Source organism: Myotis nattereri (genome assembly GCF_964212035.1).
Source record: "Myotis nattereri genome assembly, chromosome: 3".
Taxonomy (NCBI): domain Eukaryota; kingdom Metazoa; phylum Chordata; class Mammalia; order Chiroptera; family Vespertilionidae; genus Myotis; species Myotis nattereri.
The window spans coordinates 45,394,840-45,415,329 of record NC_138077.1 but is presented as its reverse complement, the minus strand read 5'-3'; the positions used below and the strand labels follow the sequence as shown (position 1 = coordinate 45,415,329).

The 20,490-nt window shown below is 44.1% G+C and overlaps 1 protein-coding gene across 1 annotated transcript; it reads right to left on the bottom strand.

The window, feature by feature from the left end:
- Window positions 1–4,601: 4,601 nt before the first annotated feature.
- ADIPOQ (adiponectin, C1Q and collagen domain containing) lies at window positions 4,602–19,604 on the bottom strand (the record flags this gene model as incomplete). Its single annotated transcript, XM_081085271.1, has 3 exons — window positions 19,520–19,604; window positions 6,034–6,255; window positions 4,602–5,122 (listed from the first exon to the last, which is right to left on the bottom strand). The coding sequence occupies exons 2-3, from the start codon at window positions 6,245–6,247 to the stop codon at window positions 4,602–4,604; spliced, it is 735 nt and encodes a 244-aa protein (XP_080941397.1). The 5' UTR covers window positions 6,248–6,255; window positions 19,520–19,604.
- Between the last annotated feature and the right edge of the window lie 886 nt (window positions 19,605–20,490).

Below are 20,490 nucleotides of genomic sequence, written 5' to 3'. Positions count from 1 at the left end.
AGAGTTAAAAAAACAACAACAGAAAATATATTTGAAGAAGAAATGTCAGAAAACTTTCCAAATTTGGTGGAAGACATATGTTTACAGATTCAAGAAATTCAATAAATCCCAATCAGGTTAAGCTGGAAAAAAAAATACCCAGATACATCATAATCAAACCAAAGGTAAATAAAACATCTTGAAAGCAGCCAGAAGAAAAATAAATTACACATAAGGGAAACTATGACTGCAGACTTCTTATCAAAAACCATGGAGACCAGAAGACAGTGAAACAATATCTTCAAAGTGTGGGAAAATAGGTAATTGGTAGATAGATAGATAGATAGATAGATAGATAGATAGATAGATGATAGGTAGATAAAAGGAAAGAACTGTCAACTCAGAATTCTATACCCAGAAAAAATATCATTCAGGAATATAGGCAAAATAAAAACATTTTCAGATGAAAGAAAGCTAAGAAAAAGTATCACCAGCAAACTTAAAAAAAAAAAAAAAGAAAGAAAGAAAGTTTTTCAGGATGAGGTGAAATTATACCAGAGGGAAATTTAGAACTTAAGGAATAAAGAAAGAACAAGAGCCCAGCCCATGTGGCTCAGTTGTTGTGTTGACCCATGCACTGGTTTGATTCTGGTCAGGGTGCATGCAGGTTGCAGTCTCAATCCCTATCGAGTGGTCATGCAGGTGACAGCTGATTGATGTTTCTCTCTCCCTTCCTCTTTCTCTAAAAATCAATAAAAAAATATATTTTAAAAAAAAACACAAGAAAAATGATGACTATCTGAATAAACAGAATATTTTGTTTTCTTAAATTCTTTAAAATATGTATGACTGTTGGAAGCCAAAATTATAACACTGTTTGTAATGCTTCAATGTATCTAGATATAATTCTATATAATCAAAGGGTAATATGCAAATTGACCCTAACAGCTGACCGACCAGGAACAATCGGTCACTATGATGCACACTGACCACCAGAGGGCAGACACTCAACACAGGCACTACCCCCTGGTGGTCAGTGCACTTCCCCAGGGGAAGCGCTGCTCAGCCAGAAGCCAGCTCATGGCTGGCCGATGTGGCAGTGCTAAGGATGTCCAACTAACGGCTTAGGCTCTGTTTCCATAACATAAAAGGAGTAGGACAAAGAACCTATGTGGTTATAGACATCTATATTTTACCTGAAGTGGTAAAATATTAGTGCTATCTAGACTATGAAAAGTTAGGTATATACATTATTATCCTGAGAGCAACTACTAAAAAATACAGTTAAAAAGCAAATAACTACATTAAGGTAAAATATTCAAATAATCCAAAAGAAGCCAGGAAAAAAAGTGAAACACAGGGAATAAATACAAAATATATAAAGCAATATGTTTAATTTCAATCTAACATCAATTATATTATATATATAAATTGTCTCAGGACCAATTAAGTGAAAGAGATTTTCAGATGGAATAAAAAAAACAAAAACAAGAATCACATGCAGAAAAGTTATTTTAAATATAATAATATAAATAGATTTAAACTAATGTGATGGAAAAATATGCAAACAATAATCAAAAGAAAGCTTGAGTGCCTATATTAATTTCAGAAAAGGGAAAATTGCCAGAGATAAAGACAGGCATTATATAATGACAAAGGGTAAATTCACTAAGAACATGTAAGACTAAATGTGTATGTGTCTATCATGACAGTTCCAAAATACATAAAGCAAAAGCTGACAGAACTGAAGAGAAATAGAAAAATCCACAATTAGACTTGAACATCATGGGACCATTAACCCAAAATTCTTGGCCACAGTTTCTCTCAGAAGGTGTTATGAAAATTTGCCCTCTCTGTTTCCACAAAAAAAAAAAAAAAAAAAAAGATCCTTTTCCAGAGACTTTAGAGTGAGTGTGACATCGTGTCCAGTGCTGCGAGAATCCCACCCTAACCAGGTGCAGAACTGTAAGCATGGTCAGACATTAGTTACTTAATGAAATTTTAGAGAAAATCAATAGTAATTTCCCAGCAACATCTCTCTGACAAACCTGAGAAAACTCAAACATAACATTAACAGCTTGTTGTAAACAAATGTTGTTTTTACATTTATCGTCTGTTCTCCCACTTCTGGTAACTGTCTTCAGATTTTGCTTTAGGGAAAATACCCCTTCTCCAGATTGAGCCATGATCAACTTAAATCAACAAGGACAGTCCAGCCCAGCCTGTGTGCTCAGTGGTTGAGTGTTGACCTGTGAACCAGGAGGTATGGTTTGATTCCCGCTCAGGGCACATGCCCAGGTTGTGGGCTTGATCCCCAGTATGGGGTGTGCAGGAGGCAGCCTATCGATAATTCTCTCTCATCATTGATGTTTCTATCTCTCCCTCTCCATTCCTGTCTGAAATCAATAAAAATATATTTTTAAAGAAATAAGGATAGTCCATCCTCCTGACCCCAGTGAGATTGATCAAGGATGGACATGTAGCCCAGCCAGAGCCAATGAGATGCAAGAACATGTTTGCTGGGGCTTCCAGGAGAGAAAACTTCCTCTCTCCTCCTGGGAACCACCAGAAAAAGAGGATGTCCCTTTGGCTAAATGATGTGGTGAGAGTGTATGACAGCTGGCAGGCTACAGTCTTTTTTATATCATGAGGGAGAACCTAGAACTATACTGTGTAGAGCCTGAGGCTGAAGCCTGTGCTGTTGAAGACAGAGTGGAAGGACAGACAGAAAAGGGGTCTTTAATGACATCATTTGAGCCTCTGACAGAACAGCTCTGATATTTCCATTATGCAAGGAACATTTTTCTTTTTTGCCTATTAATTTGAGTTGGCTTTACCCCTTCATTCCTCTCTGAACCCCATGTCTTTCTCCAAAAATGAAAACAAAAGCCATGTGATGCAAATGCTTCTACTTTTAATGCTGGATGATATCTTTATCTTTAGAAAATAATAATACAAAAGCATTCAAAAAGACAAAGTTTTATATGTAGAAATAATCACTGAATGAATAGCAATGCATATATAAAAGGGAATCATTCAGAATTTAAAACTGTAAGAAAAAAATGGGTTTTCCATTTCTATATTTATACAGAATGTTATTAATTCTGCTTTCACTAAAACATTTGAAGAATATCCTGAGAAGACATTTACCACTATCAACCACTTGTAATTCTTTTTTTCTTTTTGAGGAATATTTTATAATTAAAATGTTTATATATTTAAAGGGTATAATTTGATGATTTGATATAGATGTACATTGTGAAATAATCACCACAAATCAAGATAATTACCACATCACCTCAGAGAGTTTGGGGGATTTTTTGTGTGTGTGTTTTCTTATCATTCTTAAAAAACTAGAATAGATTCAGAAGGCCCAGGTCTTCCCAAACCCAGTTGGTACTCAAGGAAAGAATGGTTTTTAAATTCCTTCATAGGTTTTTGCATTACAGGCTCAAACTATCTCCTCAAGGAAAAATTCTTCAAATGTTCTGGAAAGCATAGTCATTCCTAACCTTGGTGAAAATTATTCAAACTATACAGTGGAACAAGGAGTAGGTGCTTAAAATCAGAGAGCTCCTAAAATAACAATATTTTTGTTGATAAGGATTAGTTACATGAAAGGGCTGAAATGGAGTTAATTCTGAATAGATGTGGTCTTCATGAGACATTGACCAAGGAACTGCAAGGGGACTCAGACATGTAGAAAACATGGTACTTCTGGGAAGTTGTCCTTGATCTGAGATGTCTCCCACGCCCAGGGCTCTCATCCAGGATAACACATGAAGAAGCACAGGGGTGCAGTACGTGAGAAAGATTTGCAGGGAAGAATATCACATCAGAGGAGCTTCCTGATCAGGTGGCTTTGAGGACCAGGGAAGATTTCAGCATGTGGAAATGGAGGTAGCTTTCTGGATTAGAGAGAAGAGCATGAGGAAAGAGAAGTGCAGGGGCCATTGAGTGGTCCAGCTGAAACGGGACCTGGTTATAGAACCACTTGTTCTGAGGAAGCTCTCCTGGGGAAAAACTTAACTCATGATGAGTTAAGGCCCTCAGGTAAGATGGATGAGAGATGCCCTCTACCAACATCCCAAGGAGGGCAAGTACTTCTAAAAAAGGACACGGTATAATAGAAAAAGTTCATGGCCCCGAGTGTGATTTCTAACTCCACCACTTTATACCTGGATGATGTCAGGCATCCACTTAACTCTCTAGCTCTCAGCACCCCAAGTGTAAAAAGAGGAGAATAATATCTTTCCTGTGTACCTCAGAGGATTGGCATGAACTTGAGGAGAAACCGTGGGCACAAAATAGTGCTGTCAAATACTTTCTTGTGTCAGTTATCTTGTCATGTATGTGAAGCTCCCCAGTAAATACTGTTATCCTTCTATTGACACTATGTACCAGATCCTTGCAGCCAGGGAACATATCTCCTTTAGGATTGAGAATAAACGATATAACTTTTTAAAAAGGGCACTTGATGAATGAATGAGTAAATGCATGAATAATGTTCAGAACTCTCCAACTAAATAATAATATTAGTCTCCTAACTACACTGAAAACCCTTGGGCTGTTCTTTGACTTCTGGGTTGTTTGGCCCAGTGGAGGCTCTAGTTAAGTGGTCACTAATTAGTGTCATGGTAGAGAAGGAAGCCTGTGAAGGTGGAGTCATTGATATTATCTGCATAGAGCCCATTATTCTCCCCTTCCCCATACACCTGGAGCCAGACTTGGTCACCTATCTCCAGATGGAGAAGCACGGAGCCAGAGGCTTGGTCCAAGTCCTGGTCCTGGTATTTGTCAAAGGTAAAGAGCACAGCCTTGTCCTTCTTGTAGAGGCTGACCTTCATATCTTTCGGGTAGACCGTAATGTGGTAGGAGAAGTAGTAGAGCCCAGGAATGTTGCAGTGGAATTTGCCAGTGGTGTCATCGTAGTGGTTTTGCTGATTGTAGAAGATTTTGGTAAAGCGAATGGGAACATTGGGAACAGTGACCTGGGTCTCCAGTCCCACACTGAACGCTGAGCGGTATACATAGGCACTTTCTCCAGGTTCTCCTTTCCTGCCTTGGACTCCTGGAAAGCCTCGGGGACCTTCAACCCCAGTCACTCCAGTTTCACCAGTGTCACCCTTAGGACCAACAAGACCTAAAGAATGAAAAGATCTCAGTGATCACAAGAAACAGAACTCCTGCCTAAATTGATTCCAACCTAAAACACTGTTCCTATGGCCCCTATATACAACCTGCTTCACTTCGAGCAAAGAGCCAGTGGGAGCACCCAAAGGGGAGAGTTATACCTCCTATTTCCACATCCTCCCCAGCAGGCTTCCATTGATTCTTTCCAACCTTGTGTCCAATAAGTCTCCATTATCGACCTGTCAACTATGTACTGTCTCAACCAACCATACTTTTGCTCTTCTATCCCTTTGTGTAGGATGCCCTCCCTTCTTTACTCTGTCCACTCATCTTTCAAGACCTAGCGTAAGCCCTTCCTCCTCCATAAAGCCTCATTGTTAATCTAAGTTTGCTCTAAGGGCACCTTTTCTCTGTTTCATAATTTGGCATTTGTTCACATTCAATTTGGCATATTTGGAGTGGACTTCCCAATAGTAACCTTTCACAGTCCTGCGCATTAGGCTTCTCTTCTTAACTAGACCAGGAGCTCTCTAGGAGCAGGACTGTGACCTGCAGGAGGTGAAAAAAAGTGTGGTTGAATGTCACTGCATGGAATGGGAATTAAGGGCAAATGAATAGAAATAGGAATATGAACAGATTGGGACTAGGGATGGATGAGGGTGGGGATGGGAAAGGGGACAGGGAAGGAGATGCAGATAGAGCAGAATCAAAGCTACTTGATTTTTCACAAGTACACCTATTGTCACCACTGGAAGGCCAACCCAAAATCCACTTTAGGTTGCTTATGAGTCACATAAAAAAAAAATTTGCTTCTTTCCTGTGTCTAGACCTTAGTCAATAACTAATACCCTTATATAGTTCTAGAAGCCCTCCTCTACCCAAGACAAGTCTGTTGGAGAAGGCCAAAAAACATGTTCTTACCTGCATCTCCTTTTTCACCCTTCTCACCAGGAGTGCCATCTCTGCCATCACGTCCTGGGGTCCCATTGTGGCCAGGATGCCCTGGGATGCCCGCCACCCAACCAGTGCAGACCCCCTTAGGCAGGGGAAGTTGGACTCCAGGTTCTTTGGTCGGAGTATCTTGACCACGACTGGGCAGGACTAGTAACAGTAGAACAGCTTGCAGCAACAGCATCCTGAGTCCTGAAATCAGACCAGCCATCAGAGACAGACCCCACACAGCACACTCATACTGGATCTAAGCAAGACTCACACCACCTCAGCAGGGTCCACTTCTGAGACCTACTCTCTCAATACTCACCTCTTCCAGGAAGACTTTTCTATTTCAATCCACCTCGATCTTTTTCTGCCCTGATATTTGCAATATTTAACATATTCCTTATGGGTAACCACTTTTCCTCAACAGGATTGTGAGTTCAGTGGTGGCACAACAATGCTACTCCAATTTACTCATATCTGAGCACAGAACCAGGCACAGGGAAAGCTCCAAGAGTCAACTTGTCAAGAATCCTTCCTTTGAGTTTTCCAAGGATGTTGACTCAGATCATTCCATCCAATTATTTTATTTTTTAAAATATATTTTTCTTGATTTCACAAAGGGAGGGACAGGGAGGGAGAGCTAGAAACATCAATGTTGAGAGAGACTCATTGATCAGCTGCCTCCTGCACACCCCACACTGGGGATCAAGCCTGCAACCCGGGCCTGTGCCCTGACCGGGGATCGAACCATGACCTCCTGGTTCATAGGTCTACGCTCAACCACTGAACCATGCCGGTGGGGCCATTCCATTCTAACTAATTCCTCTCTCTTGGATCATTTCAGTTTCTTCTTTACTACCCTGTCCCTTATTTTCTGTGTCTGTTCCTCCTCCTTTTTCTCCCACTCTCTTCCTCCCTCTCCCCTTCTCCTGGGTGACATTAGGCCATTTGGTATATTACACACACACACACACACAAACACACACACACACACACACAGCCTTGCCTTGGATTAGTCACACAATAAAAGATACATTGTCCATTTGCCTGGGCCTCCCTTATCTGCATCTCCTCACATGCCTGATCCCTATGCAGCCTTCAGGACAGTTTAAGATGTCATCTGGCAGGAACCCCTTCTGGTTATCTATCCCCCAACTGGATTGGTTCTTTCTCCTCTATGTTCCCCTGTGGCCTCACTTATCTCCAGCATTGCACTTCTTTCACTGTACTGCAATTCCTGATTAGCTCGCCCATTAAACTACATGTGTGGGGGGAGGCAAAGCCTGACACACTACCAGCATAGAGTATGTACTAACTAAATATTTTTATAATGAGAAAAAGAAAGAGAAAAAGAGCCAGAGAGAGGAGGGAAGGAGGAAGGAAGGAAACAAGAAAAGAAGACAAGAGGGAAGGAGTGTGGAGTATATTTGAAATATGAATTATAGGAGCCCAAGCAAAAAGCTTAAGTGGCACAATTGGCCAAGGGTCTCTCTGTCTCAGAACCATCCCTCGATAACCCCCTCCCAGAAGATGGTCCTTTACATACCTAGGGACTTGTACCCTCATAACTTCTTCCTTGATATTAGAGTGATCTTAGCTCCCACATCTGATTGCCAGAGTGTTAGTCTCCCATCCCTAAAATATGCCAGAGAGTTGAAAGCACCAAAGAGAGGGAAATAGGTCCTAGGACCCTGCATCACAGGTATTGCTAAGACCTTCTGTCTAGTTTGAAAGGTGGTTAATCCCAAGAACCTGATTCTAAACAAAACACAGTCTATATATATTTTATTTCCCTAAAGACACTATTTTTCATCAGGTTGCTTATCTCTTATAGATTACATGAAATCTCCAGAATTGGGTTTGGCTTTAGGAGACAACTCCTCTGTGAAGGATGCAGGAAAGACCCTGATTGGCAATCTTACCTCCAAAGATGTGCATGATGTCTGGAATCCACTCCTATGCCCCATTATCTGGGCTCTATGTGACAAAACCACCTTATCTTCATATATATATACTCATCTTCCATATATATGTGTGTGTGTGTATATATATATATATTAGAGACCCGGTGCACAAAAATTTGTGCACTTGGCGGGGGGGGGGGGGGGTCCTTCAGCCCGGCCTGTGCCCTCTCGCAGTCTGGGACCCCTTGAGGGATGACCATCTGCTGGCTTAGGCCCAATCCCTGGGGGATTGGGCCTAAGCTGGCAGTCAGACATCCCTCTGGCAGCCTGGGAGTCCTCAGGGGATGTCCACTTGCCAGTGGGGAGCAGGCCTAAGCTGCAGTCGGACATCCTTAGTGCTGCTGAGGAGGTGGAAGAGGCTCCCACCACCACCGCTGTACTGGCAGCTGGCAGCCTGGCTTGTGGTTGAGCAGAGCTCGCCCTGTGGGAGCACTGACCACCAGGGGGCAGCTCCTGCATTGAGCGTCTGCCCCCTGGTGGTCAGTGTGTTTTATAGTGACCAGTCATTCCCAGTGGTTCTGCTGTTAGGGTCATTTTGCATATTACCCTATTATTATATAGGATAGAGGCCTGGTGCATGGGTGGGGACCAGCTGGTTTGCCCTGAAGGGTGTCCCGGATCAGGGTGCGGGTCCCACTGGGGTGCCTGGCCAGCCTGGGTGAGGGGCTGATGGTTGTTTGCAGGCTGGCCAAGCCCCCCAGTGGGAACCCTCACCCCATGAGGGTGTGGCCATCCTGAGTGAGAGGCTGATGGCTATTTGCAGGCTGGCCACAGCCCCCAGCCACCCAAGCTCCCAGTGGAGGCTGGCTGGAAGCAGGTATCTCAGATTTATTTGCCTTCTATAATTGAAACTTCGTTGCCTTGAGCCGAGGCCACAACCGGCCAGGGCAGGTGGGAAGCTTGGCTTCCTCCATCTCGGGGGCAACCAAGCCTCCTGCTTTCTCCAGCGCTGTGGCTGCCGGCCGCCATCTTGGTTGGGTTAATTTGCATATAGCCGCTCTGATTGGCTGGTGGGTGTGGCTTCGGTGTACCGGAGGTGCGGCCAATTTGCATGTTTCTCTTTTAATATATACTAGAGGCCCGGTGCACAAAAATATGTGCACTGGCGGGGGATGGGTATCCCTCAGTGCCACTTGTGCCCTCTCACAGTCTGGGACCCCTCGGGAGATAACGACCTGTTGGCTTAGGCCCGCTCCTGGGTGGCGGAGGGCAGGCCCAATCCCTAGGTGCCTGCCCCGCAGCCCCTGGTCGGGCTCAGAGCAGGGCCGATTGGGGAGTTGGGGCGCCACCCCCTGTCATGCACAGAGCAGGGCAGATCAGAAGGTTGCGATGCCACCCTCAGTCACGCTCAGGGTAGGGCTGATTGGGGGGTTGGGGTGCCGCCCCCTGTCACACTCAAGGCACGGTCGATGGGGAGGTTGCGGCACCACCCCCTGTCACGCACAGAGCAGGGCAGATCAGGGGGTTGTGGCGCCACCCCTGTCACATACAGAGCCGGCCAATCACGGGGTTGGGGTGCTGCCCCCTGTCACGCACAGAGCAGGGCCCATCAGGGGGGTTGGGGCTCCGTACACTGTCACGCACAGAGCAGGGCCCATCAAGGGGGTTGGGGCTCCGTACACTGTCACACACAGAGCAGGGTCGATCAGGGGGTTGGGGAGATCCCCCTGCCATGCACAGAGCAGGGCGGATCAGGAAGTTGCGATGCCACCCTAAGTCATGCTCAGGGTAGGGCTGATTGGGGGGTTGGGGCGCCACCCCCTGTCACACTCAAGGCAGGGCCGATGGGGAGGTTGTGGCTCCACCCTGTCACACACAGAGCAGGGCCGATCAGGGGGTTGGGGCGCCTTCCCCTGTCACGAACAGGGCAGGGTGGATAGGGAGGTTGTGACCCCGCCCTCTGTCACACACAGAGCCGCAGGGCGATCAGGGGCCAGGAGGCCTCTCGGCTCCGCTGATTCCAGTGCTGGGAGGTCTCACAGCTCCATTTGACACCAGGGCAGTGAGGCCTCGCTGCTCAGCTGATCCCAGTGCTGGGAGGCCTTGTGGCTCTGCTGATCACAGGCCGGGAGGCCTCACAGCTCCGCTGATCCCGGTGCTGGGAAGCATATTACCCTTTTACTATATAGGGTAGAGGCCTGGTGCACGTGTGGGGCCGGCTGGTTTGCCCTGAAGGGTGTCCTGGATCAGGGTGGGGGTCCCGCTTGGGTGCCTGGCCAGCCTGGATGAGGGGATGATGGCTGTTTGCAGCTGGTCACACACCCTTCAGGCTGGGGGTCCCCACTGGGGTGCCTGGCCAGTCTGGGTGAGGGGCTGAGGGCTGTTTTCAGGCTGGTGGGTGACTGAAGCTCCCAACCTCTCTTTTATTTCTTTTTTCTTTTTTAACATAGTGAAAACATACTTTACATAGAAATTTCATTCCCCTATTTTTGCCTTGTCTTTTTCTAGTTTTTGCAATCATTATGTTAGTCCATTAAATAGATACAACAAAAATATATATAACCATTTCCATTTTGTTGAACTTTTGGGTTATTTCCTGCCGGAAGCCGGTCCATCCTTGCTGCTTGACACAGTCGCTGCAGGAAAGAAACATCTGCACAGCATATGTTTCAAGGGACCTGGCGTATATAGCATACTGTTCTTAATATGTTTGCTCCCCTTAGAGCTATGTGTTTTAACCAAGGTCACCTCTCCAAGAAAGGTTGTTTCCCCAGGTAGGGAATTTTCCCCTGAAGTTAGGGAAGGGATAAAACCCCTTAACTAAATGCCAGGCGGGTACTTAATCACTTTAACTACAAACAATCACCCTTAAACTACATAATCTTTACTCCCTGGAATGGAGATAAGAAACGCCCTAACCTTTGGAATAGAAATTGACAGGATTAAAATCAACTGGTATAAATACAGATGTAACAAGACAATAAAACACAGAACCTGGCTGGGGAACCTAACCAGAACTTGGCTGGAGATCCTGGCTAGGCTGCTGATCAACTAAACGCTGTCTCTGTGTCATTCCTTCTTCACCGACTCCGTCCACACCTTTGGGGACCCCTGGACCTGCTGGGGTTGGACCCCAGCAATTTCCATTTTTAAAATATTATTTTTAAATCTGTAACCAATATCCTTAGGCACATAGCTTATTGCCAAATTATTATATGACATATTCTCACAAGTAAAATTACTAAACCAAAAACTATGAACATTTTTAAAGTTCTTGATGCATATTCCCAAATTGCAGTTTGTTATATTGTTACCGAGTAGTATGTCAGTGTATGTATCAAAGAGCCTACCTAACTACTCTTACCAGCTTGGGATATTATCATTAAAAACGTTTTTTGTTGTTAATTGACTAAAAGAAATGATACCTCATTACTTTGATCATTAGAGAGCTATACATTTTATTAAAGGCCTGTTTTCTAATTTGATTTTCTATTCTAATTTAATTTTTTCATTCATAATACCCCTGTTAGTTTTTTTCACTTATGTAATTAGAACACAATGTGCTTTTTGAATTATTTTTTGTGAGTTCTTTATACCAACACTTTACCACATATGCTATGACTCTTTTCTCTAGTATGCAGATTATTCTTTTGTTTATCCTGATTTTTTGGGTGACAGAAGTTTTAGTTTTTATATAGTCAACTCTGTTGATATTTTTCTTTGCTTCTAATGTTAAACAGTCCTTATTCATGCTAGGGTTTGATAAATATCCTACTTTGTTTTCCTCTATTGTTTAATAATAGAATGACTGTTTCACTCTTTAGTACATCTCTAATATTTTGTTTTAGTGTAAACTATGATCTAAAATATTCAAATGATTTCTTAAAGACATTTGTTTAAAGATATTAAAACTAGTTGTTTAAAGACATTTAATTAAATTAATTCTCTCTAGTGATCTGATGCATCATTTATCAAATATCAAGTTCAAATGTGACCTTATACATAAAGTGAGAATTGAGAATGAGATGGGTAGATGGAGCGGAGGACAGAGAGACGGAGTTAACACAACACAGATAGGGATGCTGCCCCTTGGTGGTCATGAGTCTCTTGTCAAGACTCACTCTTACCATCTACATGTACCTTTGTCGCCCTCTACTGGGTGGAGAGCTCAGGAGAGTGTTCTCAGTAGCTCCTGGGAATAAAATGAGATGGCTTAGATTTAGCTCATGTCAAGATAAGAAAGAGCTGAGTTAAATGAGAAGCCAAGGAAGAGAGACCAGCCAAGCCCCTTTTGTACTTGGGAAGAATACTTGTTCTGAGACTTTTGAGATTTCATACGTCTTTAAACTTTCCCACTGTTTGTCACCTCCATTCTTTTTTCTTATGGGGTTATCACTAAAACTCCTGAGAAGACCTCTGAGAGGCTCTGTGCTTGTTTCTCCAGAAATAAGAAGGGTGGAATCAATGAAGCTGTATTTTCTTTTCCCACAGAGAGACAAGAGGAGAGAATCCAGAACATGAGAATTGGAAGGGGCAGCTATGGAGGGCCCCAGAGATCATAGCAATGGAGGGCTGACTCCAAAGCTGTTGGGAATGCATTCTCCCAGCTCAAGGGATGGCATTCTGTTTCAACACTTCAGGATGATCTATTCTTTCCACTAACAGAGACAGCGGGGTTCCATGACAGTGGCATGAGGTGGAGGTATTGAAAGGAGGGTGGGGGAAGATGGGTACATGATCCTAGAAAGTTTCTGAAGTGAGGAACAGATTCTGATTGAAGACAAAAAATGTCTTCCAGTCTAATTCTGGGTGGATAATTTTGTAATTGATAACAATTGACAGTCGGTGCAGAGGTACTTCCATTTCAAAAAATTATTCCAAAATTGTTTTTGCTCAGACCACCAAGATGGTGGCATAGGTAAACACCTAAATTTGCTGCCGTGCACAACCACATTAAAACTACAACTAAAAGACAAAATGAATATCATTCAGAACCACGGGAAGGCTGGCTGAGTGGAAATTCTACAACTAGAAGGAAAGAGAAAAGTGCATTGAGTCCGGTAGGAGGTGCAGAAACATGGACGTGAGGAATTACGGAGGTGTGTGCGAAAGGAGCTGGCAACTGGGTACGCTGTTGTCTTTTTCAATCAGGAGGGAGATACAAGTTCCCGACTGCTCTAAACTCCAGTTCCAGGTGAGAATTTGGGGACCCAGACACATATGGAGAGAAAGAGAAACTGGACTGTCAGGCATCGGGCCAGAACCTGAGGGCGGCTTTCTCACAGAGGTGCTTGCAGCAGTCATTGTTCCTGCACAGGCCGCAGGACACAGACCCCGCGACCTCTCTGAGGCAGAGCAGACTGGCAGCCATTGCGGTTTGCTCCACCCTGGTGATTCCCTGAGACTCTGCCCCACCCAATTTACAGCCCACCCAAGCTGTGCACAGAGGCTTTTGCATATGAATGGCCTGGCCTTTCTCCACCTACAAACCTAGGCAGACTTAGTGAGCGCCAAAGCACTACTGAAGCAAGTCCTGCCCAATAGGGTGTCTCTAGCACAGAAGTTCTACCATTGTAGACACAACTGGTCCTCATAGCCAGTTGGCCTGGAGGTCAATTCCTCCCAGTGATACCTACAACAATCAAGGCTTAACTACAACAAGACTGTGCACACAGCCCACAAAGGGGTGCACCAAGAGGATACACCTCAGGTAATTGGGGAGGCTGAGCCACTGGGCCCTATAGGACACCTAGCACACAAAGTCACTCTATCAACACAGGGAAGCAGCCAAAATGAGGAGACAAACAGGTCACAAATGAAAGAAATGGAGGAAAGCAAATTACTGGATATAGAGTTCAAAACCACGGTTATAAGTTTACTCAAGAATCTTCTAGAAACCTCTGAGAAATATAGTGAGACCCTCAAGGATATGAAAATGGACCAACTAGAAATTAAGCATACACTGACTGAAATAAAGAATAATATACAGAGATCCAACAGCAGACTAGAGGATCCCAAGAATCAAGTCAAAGATTTGAAATACAAAGAAGCAAAAATCACCCAACAGGAAAAGCAAAAGGAAAAAAGAATACAAAAATATGAAGATAGTGCAAGGAGCCTCTGGGACAACTTCAAGCATACCAACATCCAAATTATGGGGGTGCCAGAAGAAGAGAGAGAGCAAGATATTGAAAACCTATTTGAAGAAATAATGACAGAAAACTTCCCCTACCTGGTGAAAGAAATAGATTTACAAATCCAGGAAGCGCAGAGAACCCCAAACAAAAGGAATCCAAAGAGGACCACACCAAGACACATTATAATTAAAATGCCAAAAGCAAAAGACAAAGAGAGAATCTTAAAAGCAGCAAGAGAAAGACAGTTACCTACAAGGGAGTACCCATATGACTGTCAGCTGATTTCTCAACAGAAACTATGCAGGGAGAAGGGAGTGGCAAGAAATATTCAAAGTAATGAATAGCAAGAACCTACAACCAAGATTACTCTACCCAGCAAAGCTATCATTTAGAATTGAAGGTCAGATAAAGAGCTTCACAGATAAGAAAACGCTAAAGGAGTTCATCACTGCCAAACCAGTATTATATGAAATGCTGAAGGGTATTCTCTGAGAAGAGGAAGAAGAAGAAAAAGGTAAAGATAAAAATTATGAACAACGAAGTGACAACAAATACATATCTAGCAACAAGTGAATCTAAAAATCAAGTGAATGAAAAATCTGATGAACAGAATAAACTGGTGAATAGAATCAGGGACATAGAAAGAGAGTAGACTGACAATTCTCAGCAGGAAGGGGGTATGGAGGGTGCAGGAAGAAAGTGGACAAAAATCGTACACCTATGGAGGAGGACAGTTGGGGGGGCGGGTAAGGGCAGGGGGTGGGGTTGGAACCAGGTGGAGGGGAGCTATGGGGGGGAAAAGAAGAACAACTGTAATAATCTGCATAAAGATTTATTAAAAAATAAATTAAATAAATAAATAAAAATTGTTTGTGCTCTTTGGATATAATAATAGTTACACTTTGATTTTGAAAGACTTCTTTATTAAAATTATTAAATGAAACCATGTGATCTAAGACTCAATTGTGCATATAAAGAAACCTTTCACATGGATCATGAAGATCAGTGCCAAGTTCCACTTCTAATTCTTCATTGTGTAGAAAGTCCTGCCTCACTTGATATTTAATTCTCTCAGCCATTTTGAGAGACAGTATGAGGTAGAAATAGGGAGCACATGCTTCATGATCTCAGTGCTCAGGTGAAAATAATTTGTTCTTACCTGTAACATGTTTCAGTCGCATATTCGTTGGAGGATTGTGTGGCATAAGCCATACAATGTACTTAGAACAGTGCCTGGCACATGTCAGTGTTCAATAAATGTTAGTTCTGGCCCAGCCAGTGTGTTCAGTGGTTGAGCCAATATTGACCTATGAACCAGGAGATCTCGGTTCAATTCCCAGTTGGGACACATGCCTGGGTTGCGGGCTTGATCCACAATGTGGGGCGTACAGGAGGCAGTCAATCAATGATTCTCTCTCATCATCGATGTTTCTCTCTCCCTTTCCCTTCCTCTCTGAAATCAATAAAAAATTTTTTTTTAAAATGTTAGCTCTAATTGTATCCATTTTAGAGATGAGGAAAGTGGTCTTCAAGGAGGTTAAGTGACTTGGCCAACATCCTCAACCTACACATAGAGGAGCTGGAAATCAAACTCTGGCCTTCCAAAGCCCAATAATGAACTCTTAGGCATAGCCCAGAGGAGGAAAACAGCATCAGGGTCACACATCTGTCTTTTGCTATTCCATCCATAGGATGGAGACATCCAATAGCATAAACAGACCTCCAGATCATGATGCAAGTGACCTGGCTCCTAGTCTAAGCTCCACCGTTAACTCACGGGGTGACTTACCTGCCCCTACTCCCTTTTGGACACCATGCTCTTTGCCTGCAAATGTAATTATTAATCCTTATCTCATTTATTTCACATTATTATGTACAAATCAATTGACTAAAAGTATTTTATAAATGTATGAAGTGTTCCGTACATGTAAGTGAAGAGAATGACAGCAAACAAATATTTATGGGGAAGCTTTGTGGACCACCCCTATTAATCTTATTTCATCCCCACAACTCGAGAAGGTAGGACTCAATGCCCACAAGAGAAATCTGAGAACCAGAGAGGTGTGATAACCTCTGCCCCAGGATAACAAGTGGAAGCGTGCAGAGGTGCCATTTGGAATGGAAGGCTGGCTCCTCTCTACTGCACTGGCTTTCATGGCCCCATATATAGGAGCTTTTTGCTTTTAAAATTGCAAAGGCTTATATGAATACATATAAGCAGAACCAATGGACACAGACACTAAGGGGTGAGGGTACAAGTGAGGAGGGCAATGGGGGGGGGGATAAGAACACATGTAATACCTTAATCAATAAAGAAAAAAATAAAAATAAATAAAAAATTACAAGGGGATGATCATGATGTTCTTTGAGTCCTCAAAGGCCATGTTATGATCTCTCATTTTCATATCCTATATAATGAAAGCCTAATATGAAAAGTGTCCAGTCATCTGGTCATCCATTCAACCAATCAAAGCATAATATGCTAATGATATGCTAAGGCCAGTCAACCGCTCGCTATGATGTGCACTGACCACCAGGAGGCAGACACTCCAACCAGGTAGGTTAGCTTGCTGCTGGGGTCTGGCCAATCAGGACTGAGCAAGATGAGCCGGACGTGCCCTGGAGCCCTCCTGTGGTCCCTCCCCAGCTGGCCAACCTCCCACGTCCCTCCCTGGCCCTGATCATGCACTGATGGGGTCCCTCAGCCTGGCCTGCACCCTCTCACAATCCAGGACCCCTCACGAGATGTTGGAGAGCCAGTTTCAGCCCAATCCCACCACAGGCCAGGCCGAGGGACCCCACTGATGCATGAATTCATGCACCAGGCCTCTAGTGTTAAAATGTATGAGAACTTCCACTTTGACCTGCTGGAATTTCAGTAACAAGAGCAGAATCTTGTGAAATACAAGGATGAGGTCTCCTTTGGGGCTGACAGGGGACAGAGCAGTATGGGGGGAAGAAGTTACCATGCCAGGCGCCAACTCCTCCAGCAGGAAAGGGCAGTAAAGCACAGTTCACACAGCTCCTGGGAGACAAGAGGGGCCCCAGAAACCATCTCCCCCCTCTCCCCTGCTTTTACAAATGGGGGACTAAGGGCAAGGAAAGAGATGCCTTTATTAGATTAACCTAGAAACTAACTCCCACACCAGGAGCTTTTATACATTATTCATTTTATTTATTACTTACTAGTATTTTAATCTTTATAAGAACTCCATGAAGCAAGGAAAATAACCCCAACTTTTGGGATGGGGAAACAGAGATTTAGATGATTCCTATGAGATTCCCATTTGGCTTCCAAACCAGTGAGCTTTCCATCACATTACACTGCCTCCCGAAAGGCTTCCCAGACTCAGCTTCTTAATCCACTAAATGAGATCATGTAAGATGAGGGCCATGAGAACATTTTGAAATTTAGCAAGAGTACTTTGTAGCATAAATTGTGTGAGGCACTTTTAAATCCGATTTCATTTAATCCTTCCTGTATAGCTTTTGACTCCCCTATATAGAAGAATGAAGAGACCAAGATATTGGTTTAAAAAATCATACAATTTTTTTTTTACTTTTTTAAAAAAATTTTCTCTATTAAGGTATTACATATGTGACCTTATGCCCCCATTGCCCCCCCCCACCCCCCACTCATGCCCTCACCTCCCTGGTGTCTGTGTCCATTGGTTAGGCTTATATGAATGCATACAAGTCCTTTGGTTGATCTCTCTCCCTTACCCCCACCCTCCCCTACCTTCCCTCTGAGGTTTGATGGTCTGATCAATGCTTCTCTGCTTCTATCATACAACTCTTAGTTTGAATTATATTAACTTGCTGATTTTAAAGGTTAAAAAATGGTAGAATACTGGCAATTTCACATGGTGCAACCTAATGCTAGATGGCAGAAGCAAGCATTAGCTCAGCTCCCAGGAGAGTTACCTGGAAGCTTTTACTCAGCCCTGGGAAAACCGTCAGCATCTCCATGCCCAAATCTCTCTCTCTCTCTCTCTCTGTCTCTGTCTCTGTCTCTCTCTCTCTCTCTCTCTCTCTCTCTCTCTCTCTCACACACACACACACACACACACACACACACACACACGCACATGCACACACACACACTCACACTCATACACTCATGTTCTCAAAGAGCTAGTAAAGTAGAGCATTCCTCCACCACATTTTTAGCATCCGGGTCTCTGCACATGAAGGAATTCCTGATTGAAAGCTTCTCATCTCCAAAGTTTCTACCTCCTGACCTCTGCCAAGGGCTGTCTGAGACCGCTGGTCTTCTGGCTTGACAAGGAGTAGATGGAAAGGTCCCTGCAGCCACCTTAGAAAGGACAAGAACCAAGTCCTGTGCCTCTCTTTACAACTCCTCTAGCATTCTGGGAGGGTGGCCACAAGGACTGCCAATTAAGCTGCAGAGCTGGCTTTCCACTGTTTTGCTTCAAGAACAAAGTAGACACCCTCATGCTCTTCTGGGCATATTCTGCCAGCATAAAGGGCTCTCCGGCTCCCCAAACTTGTTAGGAGGAGCCAACTTTGCCCCTAAGAAAAACTCACCAGGACAGAGGTGGCTACACGCAGTGCAAAGCTTGATCTGAAAACCAGAACCTTCCCTACAAGGGACCCACATCCTCTGACACACAAGGACTGGCCTGACATCTAAAATGCCTCCCACTCTGGCCTCTATGTTGACAGCTAGAAACAACCAGGATGCCTCAGACACTGCTCACTGTGGAGAGCAGAATTGAGTTTGGCAAAGGCTAGGCAGACCCAGCTGTTTCTATCAGAAAATGTCTTCTAAAAATAAGATTTTTCATAAGCCCCTCCAGTATATGCCAGGCCTTTTGCTCACTTTGTCTCATTTGAACCTCTCGATCACTCTGTGAGATGTCCCCCACATCTCCGCAGATACCCCATATCCACAGATACTCCCAAATCTATAGGCAATAATGTTTCATCCATTTTTGTGTCTTGTGAACCCGTAAAATCTGCTCAATAGCATTTGCTGAGTAGAGTCACGTGGTAGACCTGGATTTCAAACTCAGTCTGAGGTCGGAGCTCAGTCTTTTCCCAAACTGCCTCTTCCTGTGCTTCTTTCTGTGAGAATCATTTGACCCCCTTCTCCTCTTATCTAATTGGACTCTACCACTGGACCATTCCTCCCCCTCGCTGACCCTAACTTTTTCTCTGGGGAGGCATCTTGCCACAGAGTGACCTGGTCAAAATTCAAGATGGTCCCAGGCATTTTGACCAGAGGAACAGTCTCTTTTCTCTCGGAGCTATGAAGAGAATCAAGACAACTGCCCTGGCCAAGTTTAGCTGTATCATTCACCACACTGCTGCAACAGGAGAGTGTGGGGGCACCTGAGCCAGAGGCCCCAAGGCAGGGCAGCCACCCCCAACCCCAGCCTCAAACTTTAATCACATTGCTCTTACCTCCAGGTGTGGGATCAGATCAACAGACTGCAGTCAGGATGGAAGAGAGGAGGAGATGGCTCGGCCTCAGCAGCCTGCTACTCATGGGGGCAGGCAGTCCCCACCTCACAGCTGTCCCTTCCCATTGGCCAACCCTGTGAAGGCCAGAGACCAATGGGCCAGCACCTTGCCCCTGGCAGCTGCCCAGGTCTCTACTCTGGGGAACTGGGGCAGCCCAGCTTGGTCTGAAGAGGCCAAGTGGAGACTCAGTCAAACCCTCATGTTCCCAGGCCTTGGCCCTTATTTTTGCTTCCTATAACAGCAATAGAAGATGGGGTAAGGTTCAAGACCAGAAGCAGGAAAACAATATATTTCTGCATCACGGGAGAAATTTTCTCATGTAAAATGGAATCATCCAATGGTCCAGGAGACCTCCCTGCCCTTATAGATTTGCCCTAAAAGTCAGAGGCACCAGTTACCACTATCACACTCCTGGTCACTGCATATGATGAAGTGTGAAACTGTGTGGTTCAGTCATTGGCACTACAGAAAGGGGAACAGGCAGAGGGGGCTGCAGTAGAGTAAGAAATAGAATACATCCTCCACTCCCTAGCCTGGACCCGTTTTGTGAGAGACTATGTGTGTTAATTCTGAGAATTGAGGTGAGGGGAAGTTTCTGGATGGTGTAGGGCAGGGCCAGATTATGACCTTTAGAGGCCCTGAATTCCAAAAGATTATGGAGCCCAACCCCTATGTAACTCATATTCAATATAACAGAAAACTTACATAAAATGTGATATTAGAATACCATCTTCCAAGATATTTCTGGTTCCAAAATTCTAAATAAGGCTTTAAAAGCTAACTTTTCAGGTGTGTGTGAGTTTTCTTTTACCAGTGCCTTAACCATGTGCCTAATCCACCTATTAGGGAACCCAGCTCTGGGCTGGAGCAGCCTGGAGGACCAGACGCTGCCTCCACATTGGTGTTCCTGG